Raw genomic sequence first — 20,100 nt, forward strand, 5'->3', positions numbered from 1 at the left:
TGAAGAGCCAAGAACACTAGTATGAAATGCAAAATAAAACCGAGAACTTGGCCATAAAATGCACTTCTGTCCAATAGATAAAAAGAGAATGATGCTGCATCTAGCAGAGAGTAGTCAAGAAAGATGGGGAGGCAACAAGTTCATCTTACAAAACAAATAGAGTACAGCAAGCTCAACGTTTATAGTTAAGTTCACACTGTATTAACACTGTCTTTATGTGTGGGTGGCAGTGTTTTTTGGCTTAGTTACTAAATCCAAATACGGGCAGTCATAAGCCGGAAAGGTGCAATAAAAAGGAATTAAAAATAAATAAAACTGTCTTTACCATGTGGGTCTTGTTCATTTGACTTTGGGCTGCTTCTTGCTCTGCGTTCTGGTTTCTTTACTACTGGAGCCCCCCCGCCGCCGCCTCCACTGCTTGCTCCATTGTGACTCTTTGCATAACCATTATATACAGTTGTGCAGCTGCCTATATGGCTTTTGTAGATGGATGAAGGAGGACTATTCAGACGGTTTTGGCGATCAATCTGCCTGTCTTTGAGTTTTTTGTGCTGTGGTTTGCTGTACTGATCTTCCCTGGTAATATAGCTGGACATCCCATATAGTGGTATGATTTCTGAAACAGAAGAATTCACCCACGTTAACTCAGAACAACAAAATCACTGATTATTTTTTTTTCCAGAAACTCAAATTCCTGACCATCTCTAAATGAAACGACTCCAGATTTTCCTGCTGTCAGATTTTATAGCAAACCAATTTTTTTTCTTAAGAAAACTTCTCTGAAGGACTCACAATTTTTTAAGCATGCTCCTTTGCTGGTAGGACATCATAACTCTTTGGATGTGTAAAATACAGCAATTAGGGTGATAGTTTTTCCTATTTTCAGTCTTCGTGTTTCAAAGGACACAGATTTCAAGCAAAGATCCACGGACACTGCTATTTAGGAGAAAGCCTTCAGAAGTTCACAGCAATTCAGCAGTTTCTTCCCCAGCACCTGACTGGACAGAATAAGCTGAGATGCCCTGGTTTCAAGCTGCCATCAGCGATTACATGCAATTTAATTTCCCAGCATAAACAGACTTCACAATCGTGTCAATTGTGCCTGCCTGAGAAGCGCAGGAGATGTAGAAGCTTTGGGTAAGTAAAACTGTATAACAAAAGCTTAAGAAACATTACAAATATAATATGTCCACTTCAGATACACTTAAATACAAGCCCCACTTCCCTCTTAGAAGAATGACTATCTTTAACATAAAGCAGGTCACATTTCAGGAATCAGAACATTTTCTGCTTTTCTCCATAGTTTACTCCACTTTGAGTCTGGAGCTTGAATAAATTAATGCCCAAAACAACAGTTTTTCCTTTGTTAGAAAAATAACAATTAATACTTGATACAGACTTCATGCATTTTCTTTTCGTACATCCACTCAGAAGTTATTGTACAAACTTCTGAAGCAAACATCCTATCCAGCCATTTGAAGTCTTGTCTGTAGGCTGAGATTGCCATGTATACTATGCAAGTTTCCAAGTTATTTCAACTAGCCATATTTTCTTTGCTATTTCAGTGAGTCTTGGCCTTTGTCTTTCCTTATCTAGCTACGTGATTCTGTCTGTATTCTCACAGCAACCAGCTGCCTAAAACCAGCATGCTGCAAATAAATTCAATCTTTATTTAAAGCATAAGCCATTGTACAGCAACTGGGAAATGGTGGATGAATACTCATTGGTACAATATTCACCACTTCAACTGTTTCACTGTCACAAGTATAGGTCATTCTAGGAAAGTAACCCAGGATTTTTGTTCTATTTTTAAGTTGAATTGCTTTTTTGGTATCTCACAGCTACAGAAATATTCAACATTTACTTAACTAGAAGCTCTATGTTCACTTTGCACACTGAGACTTTTGCATGCAAGACTTTGTAAAGCAATCTAATAGACTGTCCTGTTCCCTTTCCAAGGGAAAAGTCCCTTCCCTATGTACCCAGTTGGCTACACAGCCCTACTGTTTTCCTGAGCTACCCACTTCCCACTCACCCAGTATAATGAAGTTAAATGTCAGCTGTAAAGGTTCATTCCTCATTAGGTTTGTTGGCCAAGAGAAACTTCAAGAGGTAGCATCAACAGATACTTCCCCCTCTTTCTGCCTTTTCCCTTCTGCTCCAGCAAAAACTTATTTCTGGTGATACGGCTTAAATATATTCTTTAGAAAGGTTCTTAAGTCCAGGTAGGTTGGCAGCAATGTGAATCCATGAATCCTGAACTGATTTTCACATTAAACATCTCACATGGCTTTGCAGATTCCTTTCTTCTGTTAACGCACTCTTCCAGATGACACAAAGACTTCTCTCCAGGGTGGCAGAGACACAACAGTGCATAGTTCAGACAGAAATATGCCTCTTTCACTCCTTTTCTTGCAATTATTTACTCAGGGCCTGATTAGGATTGCCATGCTACCCTTTGGTATTGGACAATGCTTTTCAGTGATTTACTGCACAGCCTCAATCAGAAGAACAAACAGAAAATGCCTGTTGTTTCTTGGAAAACCATGGGTGGGGGGCAGAAAACACATTACAGCCAACAGGAAGTGGTATCAGGTTTTTCCCACTGGAAATTACTGTGGCAAGCCATGCTTGGATTCAGCCCTCTCTATCCATCCTCATTCCCAAGCCAGGACTCACACATTTAATCTCTGGGTTTTCTGTACAGTGTTGCATTGTGACGCAGCAAGAGCAACTGCCATGACTCATGCCCCTAGTTTGGAGATGGGATGAGACATTTTTTTTCCACACTTTATTTACAAATTAAGCTAAAATTGGTGGGATTTTGTTTTCTGCAATCTAAGTGTCGCAACACAGAATTGCCCTGTGTTGCTGCACTCTGGAGGGCTACACCCCCCTGTTCTAGATGTTAAAGGAGGAGGCCCCATCCATGCAGAGAAAGCCAAGTTTTCCAGTTTCTACCCTTGGTTTCATTAGCCCTTAAAACTTGCTAAACACAGGTCTGAAACACTAGTACCTTCCTTCCAGCTCACCTTGTTCTCCATATATTGTTGGGGGAAGATGATGCTGTGGGAAAAACTGTGGTGGCATGTCCCCAGGTCCAGTGACAGGCGGATAAAATGCTGTATGAGAGTTGTGAATAAAATGGGGATGGTGCGTCAGATATGGAGGTAAGTGATGGGTTGGAGAGATGGCTGAAGGATAGCTAGGAGGGTAACACTCCGGAGACTGGGGGGTTACCACCACCCTCCGAACACCGGTGTTGTCTTCTATCACCTGGAAGGGAAGGCAGGGAAATGAGCACGTTATGCAGCATCTGAACCAAACATATTTTTAACACAGCAGTATTTACTGTTTCTTCTCCCACTAGAAAATGGTTGGTCCTTAGGTTTATTAATAAACACATTTCTAAAATTAATATCAGCAGAAGTAATCATAGTGGTGATGTGGCTTTTCTTGGAGACTCAGATAGCCACACTAATCACCAGGAGGCTTACTAATGGTAGTGATAACTATGTGGGTAAGGAACAAAATAAATAACCTGTATTTAGGGAATAAGACAATTGAAAAAGGAACACAAAGCACCAAAATAAGAGTACTCATAGGGACCAACCTTACATTATGCCCGTAAAATTCCTACCACCAATTTTGACATAACTGGGAGTATGGAATTAGTAACACTTGGAAATTAGCTAGCACTGCTCTTGTGGATACGCTGTGTGTGCGCAGAGACATGTACTCTGCAAGAAGCTGTTGTGTTGACACACATTTTCAAAATAATTGCTCTGTTCACAACAGGTACCTGTTCAAGACAAATCATAGGGCAGAAGGTTTTTCTGCTTCAGAGCTAGTCTATACGTCCACACAAATCGGCTCTGGAATATACATAACTTGGCCTCAAATGCCACAGTCAAAGCATGTAAAAACAGATGTAGGAAGGTGGAAATGTGCTTAAGCTGAAAAATGTTTTTCAGCTTATAATTTTTCCAGAGCTATATTTCTGGAGAACAGTCAATCAGCCAAATTTCAGTCCAGGCTTAGGAGCCAAGCCTTTCTTGAAGCTTAGTCAAAAAACTTCTGCCATTTCTGGAACTTAAAAATACAACTGTGTAAGAACTATTACTATCTTTGATTCTGTGCATTGACGTGCATAAAGTAGAAAAGCATGAAGGAAACCTGTTAGTTTTGTACAACAAAAAGGCTGTTAAAAACCTATTTTTTTTCCTACACTGACTGATGACACACAGATGGAATAATATATGTGATGAATGTGTTGTATGAGGTAAGTGAATGTGCATCAAGGGCATGTGCAATAAGATGCTGCCACTCTCCACTGTTCACCAGCAACTTGAGCTGTAGTTATCTACTCCACCCCATAGGAGCATCAGCAGAAGAGACCCTTCTACAGAGCCCCATGCTCCAGCGATGCTTGTCACATCAGTGTCTTAGCTTAAACCACAAATTAAGTTTATTAATGCTGACACACCTTGAAGTGAAGGATAGGCATGGGCACACAATTGTCTCTGCTGACCTTGGTGCAGAGAGATGAGCCCTGTCTAAGTGGCAAGGCCCATAGCCACAAGCACTGCTGCCTCAAGCATCAGTTGAGCAAGTTAGCTGACCCAATTCCTTCTCTAGCCCATGTGTGTCCTTAGGTTATATGTATTTGCGCCTGTTAGCTATGGGCTGCAGCCATCAACACAGACAGCTTCCGTGGATTGGCTGGCCTCCTACAGAAGAAAATTTTCTATAGAAAGTCAGTTCATTCTTTTGTAACTGATATTTTACATTAAAAAGAAAAAAAAAATGCATTGCTTCCTACGCTGCATAACCAGGATAGGAATTGTTTTGCATACTTGATCCTAACCTGCAAATTTACAACTTCAGCTAGCAATTTGTCATCTGCTATCTTTACATTTTGAAGACAGAGTCCTCAAAGACAGCTGAAACTCAGAGATGTAGGCTCTCACGTCATTTTAACTGCTGCATTTTCTGGCCTCCCATCTCTGTTACTGGTTTTCAACAGGTTCAACCTCCACAGCATCTTTATCCTGGTACCAGGTCTCAAACCTGCACTCTGAAACCTGGAGAAGAGAAAAACCCTTTTCCATTCAGCAAATATTTGAAAACCAGAACTACTTGTTTAGAATGGCTCACAGAAGTGCTCAACTTAACTCTCTGAGGCTTGGATCATGCTCTCATTTGAGACAGCAAGTTCCTACATCCTGATGTGAAAAGTTTTCATTCTGACTTTCACTAGAGAACAAAATACACACATAGTCTGGTCTAAATGCACAGGTAAGAGCTTGTACCCTCCTGGAAGGCTTAACTTTTAGTTAAAGATGAATACGTTAAGGAACAGATTTAGACACAAAGCTTGCACTGTAGTACCACATAATGTAAACCATATTTAAAATTAAAGATTCCTCTTCCCGACCTATCTTCTAGAGAGCAGGGAGGAAAGCCTGAAGTCCTGTCAAAGACCTTTCTGATGAAATCATCCTGCTAGATGAGACTAAAATAGCAGCAGTAGTGAGAGAAAAGATGGAGATGAGGGGACAGAATAGAATATTTCAATTAGAAGGGACCCACAATGATGATCTATTTCAACTCAAAGTATGTACCAGCCTTCCACACGACATTCGGCAAAAAGGGAAGAGACTAAAATCATTTATTTGTTTCCTCCCAGGCCACAAATGCTGACAGCATTCCTGCTACTTCATGTGCCCATGTTCCAAATGAAACCAAAACCACAGGAGACCCTAAGACTTCATTTCCATATTCTACAGGGCATTTTCCTCCTACATAGAATCATAGAATAGTTAGGGTTGGAAAGGACCTCAAGATCATCTAGTTCCAACCCCCCTGCCATGGGCAGGGACACCTCACACTAAACCATCCCACAATCATTCTACAATCACATACAATCTTTAAATATGGTATTCGGTCCTTAACAGTCCATTAAATTGGCAATGCAATGTATCATTTATTACATGCATTAGATCACTACAAAACCATCATGGGTTAAGTCTGCAGATACCTCTTGATTTATAGAGCTTGCAATGGGTAGATTGTAGTAGTGCCATTCTGGGAGATGACACTCTTTCAATTCATCAAAGATAGAGCAATTAGTTTTGATCCATTAATGTAAATAAAGTAAATTTGCAGAGAGGAAAAATGTTTCTATTTAAAGAAGAAATCTGCAGTTCTTTGTATCTGCTTTAAACTATTTGTTTTGAAGATCATAAATTAATCAGGAAACACATTGTCTTCTAAACTGCCTCTACTTCAGTGCCAAGCTGCAACGAAACCCCAATCCCTGTTGAGGTCTCCGGATGCAATTAGAATATTGAAAGTGATTGTTATTACTAATTTTAGCAGTTTATATTTACAGAAAAGAAAGATCTCCCATCCTCTGGCACCTAGAGCTAAACTTTCTTTACTTTGTAGACAGTTACTAGGTAAATTGTCTGTTGCTGTTATTTTTTGTGCTTGCAGGTGTGACTGGCAAGCTGCCTCAATAACAATATTCTTATAGCATAGTTCAGTGTATTTTTTTTCTGTATTTTAGGGAGCTTAATTGCTGAGTGAGGTAGATAGATGATCTTTCAGGAGAATCTGAGTAAACATTACTCATACACAATAAAATTGCCTCCCCTGTCAGTTGCCACATTTTGAGAATACCATTTTAAATGTTATTTGCTTTACACTAAGGGTATCTGCAGCAATCAAAACTCAGTGTAACTAGAGATAATTCCCATATTCAAGGTACATCACTACCCCACATTTTCTCTTTTTTCTCCACTGAAATTTAGTACTACACAGGCACATTAATTTTGCACAGGTAAACTGTACCTATATTTTGTAAGTTTCCAGTTAAAGGAATACAGTCACTCTCATTCTGTAACACGCACGTTTACTGAATGGGTGTAGTATGGTATTATGCAATTAACTTCTCACTATAGAAGAAAAAATAAAAGAATTCTTATTTCATTTAGTTTGCCAGATTCTGCAAGGACATCTGGTGCACGGCCACTGGTGGGCCAAAACCAGTACATAAACTAGTTTTAAAGTTCATTCATAAATCAATCTGTACCAGAAACAGTACAGAATGAGCTCACCCTCAAGGAACTTGGATGTCAACATTTTATTTATTCACTTAATTTCTTAAGGATGCCAATTCAAACACACCAGCCCTGGCAAGTTTGCATCACTATCTTTGCCATCCATCACATACAAGCACCAGTATTAAATCTGTACCTTGAACCTGGAAATTAAACAACTGAACATCTATAACACTGGCAAGAATGCTGGGTATTTCAAATCTAGAATGATACAGGTCTTCAAGACCAATGCTCACTTTACGGTTTGCTCGAGATGAGCATGACCTTCCTTGTATTCAGTCTTATGATGATCATCGTGTTAAAAGAATGACTTGATTGATCACAGTCTACAAAACACACAGAGAGCAGTAAGCCATACAAAACCAGTCTGTGGCTAAAAACATATGCTAGACAGTTTGGGAGAAAAACACCTCTCCTGGATACATCATCTACCCAAAGACCAAAATCCTGATTCCTGAGGATATGATGCATTTTCTACCACTTTAAATGCAAAGACCTTCCTCTTTTTAGAGGTTATACTTAGGTTCTGTCAAACGCTATGTGCTTCACACAGGAATACTTAACTGCAGGACCACAGCCCAAGTTGCACAGTTCAGTTGTATGACCTGCAACTTTACTTCCTGACAAAAGCTGTCTAATCAGCACTATATATACTTCATGCTTCAAGCAGTAAATCAGTCCTTTAGCCTTAAAATACCTGTAACAAAGATCACATATTAACAACTCTGTAAATAAAATCAGAAGTGGAGATCCATGCCAGATGTTCATGTCCAACTACACGAGTAATTCCTCAAACTCCAGTGGAATGGCTCCAGATTTGAGAGAGCAGTCCTCAGCCAATAGCCCTAATCAAATAAGTTCATCATCATGCTTTTTGACATTTCCATTTTTCTAGTTCTACTCATTAGAACACCCCAAATACTCTTTCCCTTCTCCCAAACATACACTGTGAAAAGCAGAAACGACCCATGAGGATGTCCCCAAATATAACAGCTTAGCACCCAAATCATGACCTTTAATCTTCAAATTATGCCAACACCAGGGAGCTAGCGTGCTCTGGAAGCCAAAAGGCAGCATCGGGCCACAGATCCTGATGGCAAGAAGCCTCTAGTGGACTTCTTGGCAAAGGGTGAGCTCACAGCCTGCCCCATAGGACTCATTTAGCAGGGAAGAGCTCTGTCAGCAGCTCGGAACTGGAATGGGCATTAATAGGTTATGCTTGGCTCCTGACAAGTCATAGGAGCTGCTCTTTCAACATTCAACATTTTGTTTGAATTGTTGACATCATATGCATTCAATACAGCCATTCCACCTTCCACAACTTCTACAGTAGTAGTATTGTTCACCAAGAGCATGGCATTTTTCTCTGTTTTACATTTAACTATTAGCCAACAAAGAATTGCAGAGACATGATCTGTGATCTGGTAGTTCTTATCTGCCAGAGGTACAAAGAGGTTTGTCTGCTGAAAAGGAAACATATAATAACTGGTTGTATCGAACTGGCCTTTGAAAGCAAAACTATAGCATGAAAGATCTGAACTGATAGTGTATATTTGTCTTCTATTATTTTGCTGGATTTTTTCCCACCCTGGCTAAGCCTCATCATTGGGAACATCTTAATGTCAGCAAACCCAGCTTCTAGTCACAACTACTAATATGGTCCTTGAAATCTTGCAATAGGGTTTAACTATTTTTCTGCTGCTTCCCATGGGGATGATCTTGCAGGGCGGGCAACCTCCTGCCATTTTTTTGCCGATCACTTTCACAACACCAAAGAGGTAGTGAAGCACTGTTTTAATCCAGGGTTGCAATCACCACATAAACTACTGTGATATTTGAGGCTAATACTTGTAGCTCCAACAGGCTTGGTATAACAAAATGGAAAAAAAGATATCTTGCCTTTATTTCTCTGTAGGGCCACCTGCCTTCTGCCTGACTCTTAGATGCATACTTCAGGGACAAACCAAACACAAAAATCAAATGTATTTTGAGTGCACTGATTTGCTTTATGGCTTTCCCCTTGCAATTCTGAATTTAAGTTATTCTCATTGTTTATCATAGAGATTTTAACTTTTGAGGTAGTAGACGAGAGCAAGAGCAAGAAAGGTAGAAAAGTTTATTACAATAAGAGCTAATTTTATTACTCACTCGTTCAAATGCCATTTAATACAAAGTTCTCTGAAAAGCAAGAGGCTCACTTGCCAGACATCATAACACATATTCTGCTGCCTAAAAACACTGAACACAGTGCTTTCCCCCTGAAACTTTACAACATACGAAAGTTATAAATTGAATATGTTACAACATATTCCAGCTTGTCAGAAAAATATTTTCAGAAGAGGGTTTTTGGTTGGGGATTTTTTGGTTAAGAAACTACTTAAGGGCTTTAGTGGAATTATAATGGTACCGCACCAAAAGCATTAAAGAGGAACTGGGTTCAGACAGAGAGATAAAACTGAAAGACTTTCATCACTCTGGTTTGTAAAGCATTTCAATTACACCCCAAGAACTCATCTCAATAGAGGGGCTGAGAAGTATAAACATTTTAATAATAAAAAGGTGTTAAATTTATTTCAAAGGAAGCATAAATCTTTAAAAACATTCCTTCGCATTGATATGGGTCAGCTTATTAAATTAGGCGAGCCCATGAGGAGTATTAAGCACTAGGCATTCAGCAAAACTACAAATGTGGCCTCAAAGCATACCCCAACCACTCAACTTGGGATGCTCGAGGAGCAGGAGGAAGCTAGACCACCAGCTAACCTGCTCTCTCTCCTAGGGTGGCTTGCAGTGTCCCCTGTATTTTTTTCACTCTGTTCGGAGGTTAAAATACCACAGAACAATTGCAGTATTTTGTGGGATTTAAGTATGACGCCATCCACAATTTTTCAGAATTACACAAGCTCACATGTTTCTTGGGAAGGGATTCCAGGACATCATCTATTTTCTACTTAACAAGATGCCAAAATATATGTATCAAAGGTTCTTACACTATTCAGCAAGAATATTTTAAATACTTTGTATACTTTGAGTTTTCAGTCCAGTCCAGGTCTCAAAGAAAGTGATGAAGGTACTGGATTTATTGTATTGTTGACAGCTATACTGCCTTACATCAACCGTTATTTTTTTCTTTTATTCTTTTATTCCTTCAGAAAGAGTCTATGATTTGCAGAAGATGGAAGGAAGGGCACATAGAAAAGCAGCAGCTGTTCAAGAGTTCAAAAACAGATTAGTGAAAAGTTTTTTCCATAACTTGATAATTAAATCACATTTATTCTTGAAAACAAAGCAAACCCTCCCAATTCTGGATATGCTGCAGGATTTCTGCTGGGAAGATACTGAGGATCAACAGCATATTTTATAGCTACAGTGGCTCCTCTGACTTCCACCATCCCCTACCCCTTCCAGGTGTCACACTAGAAGGATGACCTAACAAAGGGAAAGAAGTTGCATATATGTAGGCTCAATCTACATGCATACCTTTTGCTAGTGTTATAAATAAAACTGATATACATACCAGGTTGTGAAGGTGCACATGTATGCTCAGTTGTGCAAATGTATGTGTACTGTCAGTAAAGAGGCAGAATATGAATCATAGAATAGTTAGGGTTGGAAAGGTATTACTGTTTTCATTAATATTTATAAATTAAACTTCTACCAAGTAGACCTGCCTAAATGGATTCATGCTATTGCTTTTATACAATTTTAACTCTTCAAAAGCATACCTGTGAGATATAACCGGGAGGCACATGAATAGGGGGAATGGATCCATTGGGTGACATCATGGGAACCTCTGCTGGTCCTAATAGGAAGAAACAAAGAAGATATTTTTTCAGTTAAAAAAAAAGCACAACTGCTCAGAAAAGCCTAAAAATAGCTTTATTTTTGAAGCCTGCAAGAACAAAATGAGCAGCTCCACTAATTTCTGGTATATGGAAAATACCTTGTGCCATCATTCTGAGAATAAGATCATTGTTCAATGACTTTACCATATATTCTGTTGAAATAATATTTTCATCATAAACCAGCTAAAACATAGACTTTATATTACCCACTGATCAACTTATACAGCATTAAGCAGTAACACAATACGTCCTTTAGCAGCCCACAATTCCTATATTGAAATCTGGTTAAGTTATTCTTGTCGAATGCATGAGAGCAGAGAACAAAGCAGAAACTGTGCAGCCTGGAATTAGGCAGCTCCCAAGGAAAGCGTCCAATTGTAGCAAAAAAAAGTCACATATGTGAAAAACTATCTATCTATTTAAGAATACACAAAGACCAAATTCATTATCTCAGCTATTCAGACTAACCTTGGAATGTGGTTATACAAGCAAGAAGCTTATGGTTTCCACTCCGAAATCCAGCCCTGAAACATGCAAGTTCCATTTGGAGGCACTGAATAAAAGGATAACAAAGCAAGTGCCATAACCATTCGACTTTTGCAAACAGAGCCTCACAGCTAAAAGAAAGCCTCTAGATAAATGGGAATAGTTTGCTCAATTGCTCATTGATTCAGCTGTTAAAATCAGGAACATCACATAGAACAGTCAATAAAATGAATCCCCAAAACATCAGACAGATGTTTGCAATAAGAGTTGACTATTTGAAAAAGAAAAATTGATTTAATTACCTCCTTATTATATATTAAAATGTTTACACTAACCTGTTAGCTAGTCCATTTGCCACGGTCTAAGAAAATAGTCATGGTCAAGCTCTCAAGAATAGCTTAAGAGAACTCTGCTCCTTGCTGCTGCAAACTGAATTTCAGCTTTGACTAACAATACAAAAGATAACTTCATAACCTTCTCTGATGGAGAAGCCACCAAGCATCTCCAAACCGTATCACATTCTAGGTAGGGAAGCTAAGCACGAAAACATATGAAGGCACAGGCACAGATGGGATGTAATGGCCTTTAGGACTGACTGCTCGAAAGTTTAGGCTAAACCTAATGAAATCCCCAACAACAAAGTGAGGCAGTCTGTTGTCTGCTATCAGCAAAACCAAGCCACATGAAATTATCAAAAAGTCACTCTCTATTCCATCTACATTTTTATAACACTCCTCAGGCTGATTATTGCACAATAAACAGGAACACCCAACCTCTCAAAATTCAAGTCACACACAGGAATCCATCTGAGCTATTTGTATCTCCTCTGATCCTGGGTCGTTTTCTCTATCCAGTTATTTATAGTTTAATCAGCACATACTGTTTTTACTAGTCACATCTAGATTTGAAACACGGTAATTTATCAACAAGTGCATTAAGCACATAGAAACGCCAAAGTTTTAATTAAAAGAAGTCATTTTAGGTGTGTGGTTCTGCTCCTCTTCACCCTTCCCTATGCTTAACTATGTGGGGAATTTTACCTATACTACCAACAGGTATTATACTACCTATTGCTAGTATAGGTAAAGTATAGGCTACTTTTTAGGGTACCTTATTCACCTCATATGAGTTCCTCTACCTTATTCTATAGCTCTTTCAACATTCTTTGTCTCCTCAGATAATCAACAATTTTAGTGTGAATGGAAAAAATATTCATCATGAGCAGTAACTGATTATGGGGGTGAGCTACCCTCTAAATGGCTCTGTAAATGGCTCTACCTATACCCATCAAAAACACGAAGTGACAATTGGTTCAGAAGGAGCTTTACAGAAATATTATTTCAGTAAATATGGGTTTCCTATAAAAAAAACCCTGCAGATTTCTTTTGAGGAATATGTTTTTTTATTTCTCTCTGAATCTACTCTGGTCTACGTACACTGCCAAATTTTACTCCACAGTGAGCTGGACAGTGTGTGTATACGTAACAGCCAATACCGGTAAACACAGTAATACACACTGGACTGTCAAGTGTTATTCAGTTCTTCAGGATGGAACTCGCCTGAGGTTATGTAAAATGAGTAGTTAACATGGTTACGTGACTCATTCCATATCAGTGATTTCTCAAACCTGAAAAACTACACAGAAAGAAAAGGCATTTTAAAATAAAAAACCCTGAGTTCACTATTTAAGTGGATAACAATGCATATGTTACACAAATGTTGCTTGATAGAATAAAGCCTTAATGTTTAACCTGTTTCAGCCCCTCACCAAAATGCTATCTCCTTACAGTTGTATTGGACCTAGACAGTTTTTCTCAACAATAGGTACTCTGACTTGCAAATAAATTTAAAAACGAACAGTTTTGGAGCTTTTCCATATAGATAGACTAGATACTCTCTATGCAAAAAATGAGAAACACTTCGCTTGGCAAGCCTCATATCTGTCTTTCTAAACCTTGTGCCAATTGCTCATATGGAGTAGCAATCTTCTCGCAGGAAGAAATCAAACTCCCACACCGATCCTGTTGACTGTAACACTTCCATTCCAATAAAAAAGAAAAATAATCATGTTTTATCATCAAAACATGCACCATGCAAGATGATTCTTCACCTTGCATATGACCCACAAACTGTTAAAGTCATTTGGATAACAGGTTTTAAAAGAATGACAGCCTACTGATTTGCAGCTAGATTTTATTTCCAGTGCTTTGATTTCAAGGTTAGCAAAATGACTTTAGCATACATTATTTCATCTCTCTCATCAATGGTATCAAATCAACTTCAAGCAGTAGTGAGTAAAATACAGACCCACAGCACGATGATTCCCAGGAATTACTAAAGACTATTCTTGCAGTGAAACCATGCGCCAATTAACACTACAACAAAACCACATCTTTGGGGGCTGGGGGGGTGGGTGTTTAGTATTTTTGGTTATGTCAAATTTTATTTAACTGTTAAAAAGCAGACATTTAGAGAAGAATGTTCCTTGTTTGCTTGTATCCACAGGATGGATATAACTAATATGTCCTCTAGGTACTTTGAACTTTCCAAATTTTAATTGAAGCTTGTGGCTTAACACAAAACTTAATTTAAATGAGAAAAAGTCAATCCATTCTAACACGGATGATGTACACTGAAATGAACTTGCTTTTGTACTTTTCAAATGTGTTAACAAACTGAGGCTGTCTCCTGAGTTCATAACGAATCTGAGCCAGAAGAGCTTTGGCCACCTCTGCTGGCAAAGCAAGAGGCCAAATTCCACTCCAAGCTCCTTCACCACAACTACAGAGCATCTCCATCACCTTCTGGAGGGATCCCTCAAAATGCAGGGGCTGGCTCCATCCAAAATGCAGGTGCAACGAAACAATTCCTCCTCCTCTGAAATAACAGGAAAAGCAGAGGAGGCACCAGGCTGAAGGCACTGAAGTCCATCTAGCCAGGGAGGTGACAGACCACACTTTTCCCCAGCTGCAAGAGCACAAAGTTTTCATATTTCTAACAAGTTAATTATTAAGGGACAGTAAGCAGCTCAGCCTCATATTGTGGCAGAGCTAATTAACAGCTTGACACCCTAGAAGAGTCTGTCCTCCTCTTCCAAGCCACATGCTCCCACTTTCATGCTGCTCTTTCACTCCTCTGATGGCACGGCAACAAATTATTTTAACCATTCTAGATGACCAAGAAGATTTTGCAAATCTATCGCCTTTGCAAGAACACCTGCACACATCATCTAACAAATTATTCTATTCCTTCTTGCATTGTGGCTTACTGTGTAAAGCTGCAGATGAAAGTAAGTCTCCTTTCCAACCTCTGCCTCCCACTACCCCTGCCAAGGGGATGCTTCTGTCTCAAAGAAATTGCCAGTCCTTCTGGCCATTTTTATTCTTTCAGAAATAATTTCACAATCTACTTGAGAAACTTCTGTCCCAAGGTTTTCAAGGCTAATTATAGCCTTGCAATCCGTGGCACTTTCAAAATTCTTGTATTAAACCAGTTTGGGTTTAAGTAGGCTTTTTTCTTGTTCCCGTGTGACCTTTTATGCATGAATTAAAGATCACTTTAGTTTAATTGGGTTTTTTCCTTATAGAAACCAAAATCTGACAATTCAGTTCCTCCAGATATAGTGATGCATCTTTCCTGTTTCTTTCTTTCCACACAGCATTATAGGGCAAAGGAGTAATTTCACTACACTGTTTTCCTTTCCTTAGTGCTTACAGAGCATCGACCTTCTCTCTTTATTACTAAATTATGTCCACTGTAGAGTATTTTTCACATGCAGCCTATGAGCATTATTACTGAGAGCAAACCCTACCAGGTGTTGTAACAAAGTTCCCATTTTGAGACCTGTTACTGAAAACTCTCTGAAGTTCAGGAATTTCACAACCCTGTTTCTAGCAATCACATACCAACTTACCATTTCACACCGCAATATCTGCATTACCAGAGAAACACCACTTACTTTGAAGTTTAAGAATCCTGGACATTTTAATAACTAGAAACTACTGCACTACCTAAGAAGAAAATGCAATCCAGTCAGGTAAATGCATTATAAAGTTCAACAGTTACCTAGTTAAGTAATCCATGACAAAAATACTATGCCTCCCTTGGATTCACAACAATACTAATAGCACATCTTTCACACAGGGTGCTTCTCAGGAAGAAAATCTATGGAGCAAGAGGTATGACCAAATGAAAAGGAGAGATAATTAAAGGGCAAACTGGCCTGCTTTGCTAGAACGAATGACCCAGGGCTTGCTGACCTTGGCCAGGACTCAAGGGTTTGCATTTTCACATGGATGAACAGCTGTTCCGGAACAATTTCCTCAATGAAACAAGCACAAACAGGCTCCCTGACGCTGTTGGGAACACGTATCTTCCCCCTCCACTTGGTCACTCTCAAAACAGCTTACGGATGAAACAAGGTTACGACAAGGAAAAACAAAATAAATCCTGGATCCTTACATTCATCATCCTTCCTCTGCAGCAGAGGTGTGGTGAGTGTTTTTCTAGCCTTTCGGACAGAGCCTAAAACTGCTTGTTAGCATAAGCTAATAAGACCAGTTCATAAAAACCTTTACAGTAGGATGCAAACAGCTTTCACGTATAAATAGCACCACAATTTTGAGGTGCAATCTTGGACAAAAGCTAACCCAGATGCTAACTTAACTCTGTTCACATACAGTAAAAGGCAGACGCCCAGGTGTCTACTTAAGTTATTAGGACACAGGGTCTTAAACTGATTGCTGATGAAGATCCAAATACTTTATCTTTAGATGAGCACAAATTTCTAGATTAAAGCAACTCCACATCAGACAGAAAAGAAGGAGCATTTTTTACAATACTAAGTGCTTGAGGGGGTTGTGAAAGGTGCAAATATAACATTATCAATACATCTTATAATATGGTTAGGGTTAAGGAAAGCACCCAGCTCATGCCTGAAGAAGGCAGCACATATATAGAGAGCACTTTACATTGCTTATCCATATATATGTGTCCTTTTTTTAAAGACAACCTCACCTACACATAAGGATGTGAAGAAAAAGATGCCTACCACACAACCAGTCACTCTCTCCTGTTTGTTTTCTATTCAGATCACAGTTTAGTAGTATGAAGCAATTCCTTCACTTCAGAGTAGTGCATTAGCAAAACCCTCAAGTTTAATAGAAATGGCTCTGTGAATTTCAAATTATGTCGGATCCTACAACCACTGATAACTTAAAATGCAAATGTAACATCTGAAAAAAGAAGTTATCAGTTTGACGTCTCCTCGACCTGCACGGCTTAACCACTGAATAGGTACCTCAACCTGTAACACAGTGTTTGAAGATGGAGATTGAAGCACCTTTCATCTAAGTAAAACACGCTTCTTAAATTCTTTAGCAACTTCTATGACTGCTTGGTTTTTTTAAATATTCTTTCTAAATCCTGTGACTACATTAGGAAAGGTTAAAATTATAGCAGGCCTTTACTCACTCCCCCCAGATTTTCAAGTTAATTTGCTGTAAATATAATTACAAATAATATGTAAAAATAAAGTTATAAAAAAAATACATCGGTCTATTGGAGTTTCAGTGTGTTATCCTTACTAACATTAAACTGCAAACCACGTACACTTGATTTACATGGTTAGTACTTAGAGCCACTGGCCCGACAATAATATCCAGTCTAGAGAGTCTGGGTTTGACTGATGTTTTCAACATGTGCAGACAAACTCACTCAACTAAACATCAAATCAAAATACTCTGAAATCTGTGCCAAACACATCAAGCAGACAGCTCCTGGAGCATATTCTGCCTTATTTATATGACAGCACCTTTGCTGTTTACACTAGAGACTCTTGGAAACAGTTTATTTTACTCGTATTTGCTACTTGACCTGCTACACACAGCAGGAGGCTCAAGTACATTCAATCTGGAGTTAAACAACAGTACTCTCCAGTTTAATGTAAGAACCAAGAGGTTCCTACTCAGCAGGGTGATATTTTGCAATGTGTGTCTCCCAGATGCTGTAGTCTGGTTTGAGGCATATTCCAGAAATTATACAGTAACTCATAAAAACAGGAAATGAACTAAAAAGATACCAGTTTCATCAAATATGCCCTGTCCAAAGCTATCACAATACTACAAGCTGTCGCACAGCAGTAGTATTGCATCTGAATTTGAAAAGGAAATGAAGTAAAATGCTCATTTTTATCCCCCACAGAACTAGGAATTAATATATTTTCAGACATCAAAAGTTTGATGTTTCAGACATAGAGTGCATTGCATATTGAGATACTTATCCTGAGAGCATAAAAAAAATTGTCCCTCTCCTCGGCTGCAAGACCTCACATGCCATCCTGCACCTCTGGGGTTCAGCACATTTCACTAATTTAACAAGCAGAAGAGAGTCCAGACGAGATTAATGGGCTGCTTTATTAGCCTGGCACATCATCCCCATGTGCATCAACAGCTTCTCCTTCTGCTGTGGGGCTGGAAGGGGAGCAGGAAGCACCTGGGGACAAGGACCTGGTCCCGCAGCATAGGGCCACCTTATGCCAGTGACAGAGCACCAGCAATCACCATTTGCAGCAATTAAGCTTACACGTTATGAGAAACGGACAACATAAAGGTCACTGAAGTCTTTAGAAAAGGTTAGACAAGCACACTTGCCACAGAGAATGGAGAAGGATGAGATGGATTCTTCAGGTCTTTTACTGTTCTTCCACATTCCCAGGTGGGTTTGCTACCTTTTAACACTGAGCACATATATTATTCCAGAGTTTCAATTTACAGGCAACACTTTAGAGTGGAACTTTTTTTTTGGTGTTGTTTTGAATAGAAATGGAGTATTTTCCTGCCCTAATCTGAACAAACAAGTTGGATTCTTTCGCTAAAATAAACCTTTTCTGATGGTTGGCTCATCAGCTGCTACTGCAAAAACACTTGCAAAGACTATGTTGCAATACTTCAAGCATTGAAAATAAGCATACTCCCATGGCAATTCACCAGATGGGCTACAGATTGTAAATCATAAATGTCTAGACTAAAACATAAGAGACAAACATCTGTCTAAAATCAGTTGACTTGAATGGCAAATACTGTTAAATAAATTAGGACTACTTTGGAAACAAAGAGAACAACCAACTATGTTGAAAACATCTGAAATTAATCCATTAGCACACAAGTCACAACACAACAACCTGAAACTGGAGTCATGCATTACATGATGAATATTAGCTCAAGATAGCATCGTGACATCTGAAGCAGAAGCACAACAGCATTTCTATGACCCAGCACCATGTTACCCCACAAGGACTCATGAATCCGTCTCCAGAACATCTGGCTGGAACGGGGTTGTTATTCTCCTCACTTCACAAGTAAAACTATGGGACAAAGAAATTAAATGCCTGATGCAGGGTCACACAGGAAGCTTGTGGGAATGTAATTGGACACAAATCCAGAATAGGTTTTTGGTCATAAAATAATACTTAAGCCTGAATAGAACCTCAGACTGTTAAAGAAGGGTAGGGCATCACATAAGAAAATACACTATTGGGGGGGGGGGAGGAAATGTCTTCCTCATTTCTAACTTTTTTCATTTCAGTATCACAAAAATCCTCATGTATCCAGTTTTTACACTGCTAAAGCTTTGAACAATAACAGAAGAATTAGCATCCTCCAACCAAGCTTCCCACCAGACCTGTATAGCCACTGCACTTCTAACCGGACCTCAGTTTTACAGGAAATATATGTCATTAAATGAAAATTACTTTCTTTTTGCACTAGTTATTAACAGCATTAGCATTTACACAGAATGCTATCTGCCTGATATCAAGAGGTTATTTATTTGTCAAAACACAAACAGCAAGCCACGGTAACATCATAAGGATAGAAGTTCAACTGTAGACATTGTTTTGCCTTTGCAATTTTGAGACAACTCTTCAGCACATTCTAGTGATGTAATGCTTTTTGGGAAGTGTGTGTGCATGTGCTAGCTTTCTGGCATATTTTTAAAATGACATTCACTTGCAAAAACTCCTGTTCTCTGTAACAGGTTTATACAAACACTAAACAATTGGCTTTGAGCACAACTTCCATTAGAAGAAGAGATAATTACACAACACCACTTATCTGCAGCAGTAAAAGAGAATGCTCCAATTATTCATAATCTAATTATTGCATTCCCATGGCAACACCAGGAGGACTGTACAATCAGCAACAGACCCAAAACCTAGCCAACAACAAAGTTACACAGTACGTTCTCTTCCACCTGCCCCAAATGAGGCAGCAATTAGGTGATGGCTATTCTTCACCTGTCCACCCACAGTGAGAAAAATCAGCTGGCCAGTGAAAACTAAAGCAAACTTTCAACCCTACCACCCACCTACCGCCGACACAGTGCCACCAACCATCATCACAGGGGTGGATGAATTTTGTTCTGGACATGTTTAGATCTTAGACTTCACTGACTCATCTAAAGTTCTTTATTTGAACCTGCCCATCAAAACCAGCAATTAATATCTACATGCCACAAACAAGCACTCTTTATCACGTGGGCTGGGGAGGAAAGTAGAATCATCAACACGGTACTGAGACACATGCTGGGCTATTTTGTGCGGCTGTGACAAACAACTGCCATCTCTCCAATTTTTATAGATAGATAGA

The 20,100-nt window shown here is 39.1% G+C and overlaps 1 protein-coding gene across 1 annotated transcript in view; it reads right to left on the minus strand.

Annotated features, from left to right (window-relative positions):
- The window catches only part of FNDC3B (fibronectin type III domain containing 3B), a 206,927-nt gene that overhangs the window by 95,286 nt on the left and 91,541 nt on the right, over window positions 1–20,100 (minus strand). Inside the window, exons 4-6 of the mRNA XM_065674575.1 lie at window positions 10,850–10,926; window positions 3,033–3,276; window positions 326–616 (exon numbers count right to left, since the gene is read on the minus strand). Coding sequence (XP_065530647.1) covers window positions 326–616; window positions 3,033–3,276; window positions 10,850–10,926 — 612 coding nt within the window. The remainder of the gene's footprint in view (window positions 1–325; window positions 617–3,032; window positions 3,277–10,849; window positions 10,927–20,100) is intronic.

The sequence above is a fragment of the Lathamus discolor genome, chromosome 3 (genome assembly GCF_037157495.1).
Source record: "Lathamus discolor isolate bLatDis1 chromosome 3, bLatDis1.hap1, whole genome shotgun sequence".
Lineage (NCBI taxonomy): Eukaryota > Metazoa > Chordata > Aves > Psittaciformes > Psittacidae > Lathamus > Lathamus discolor.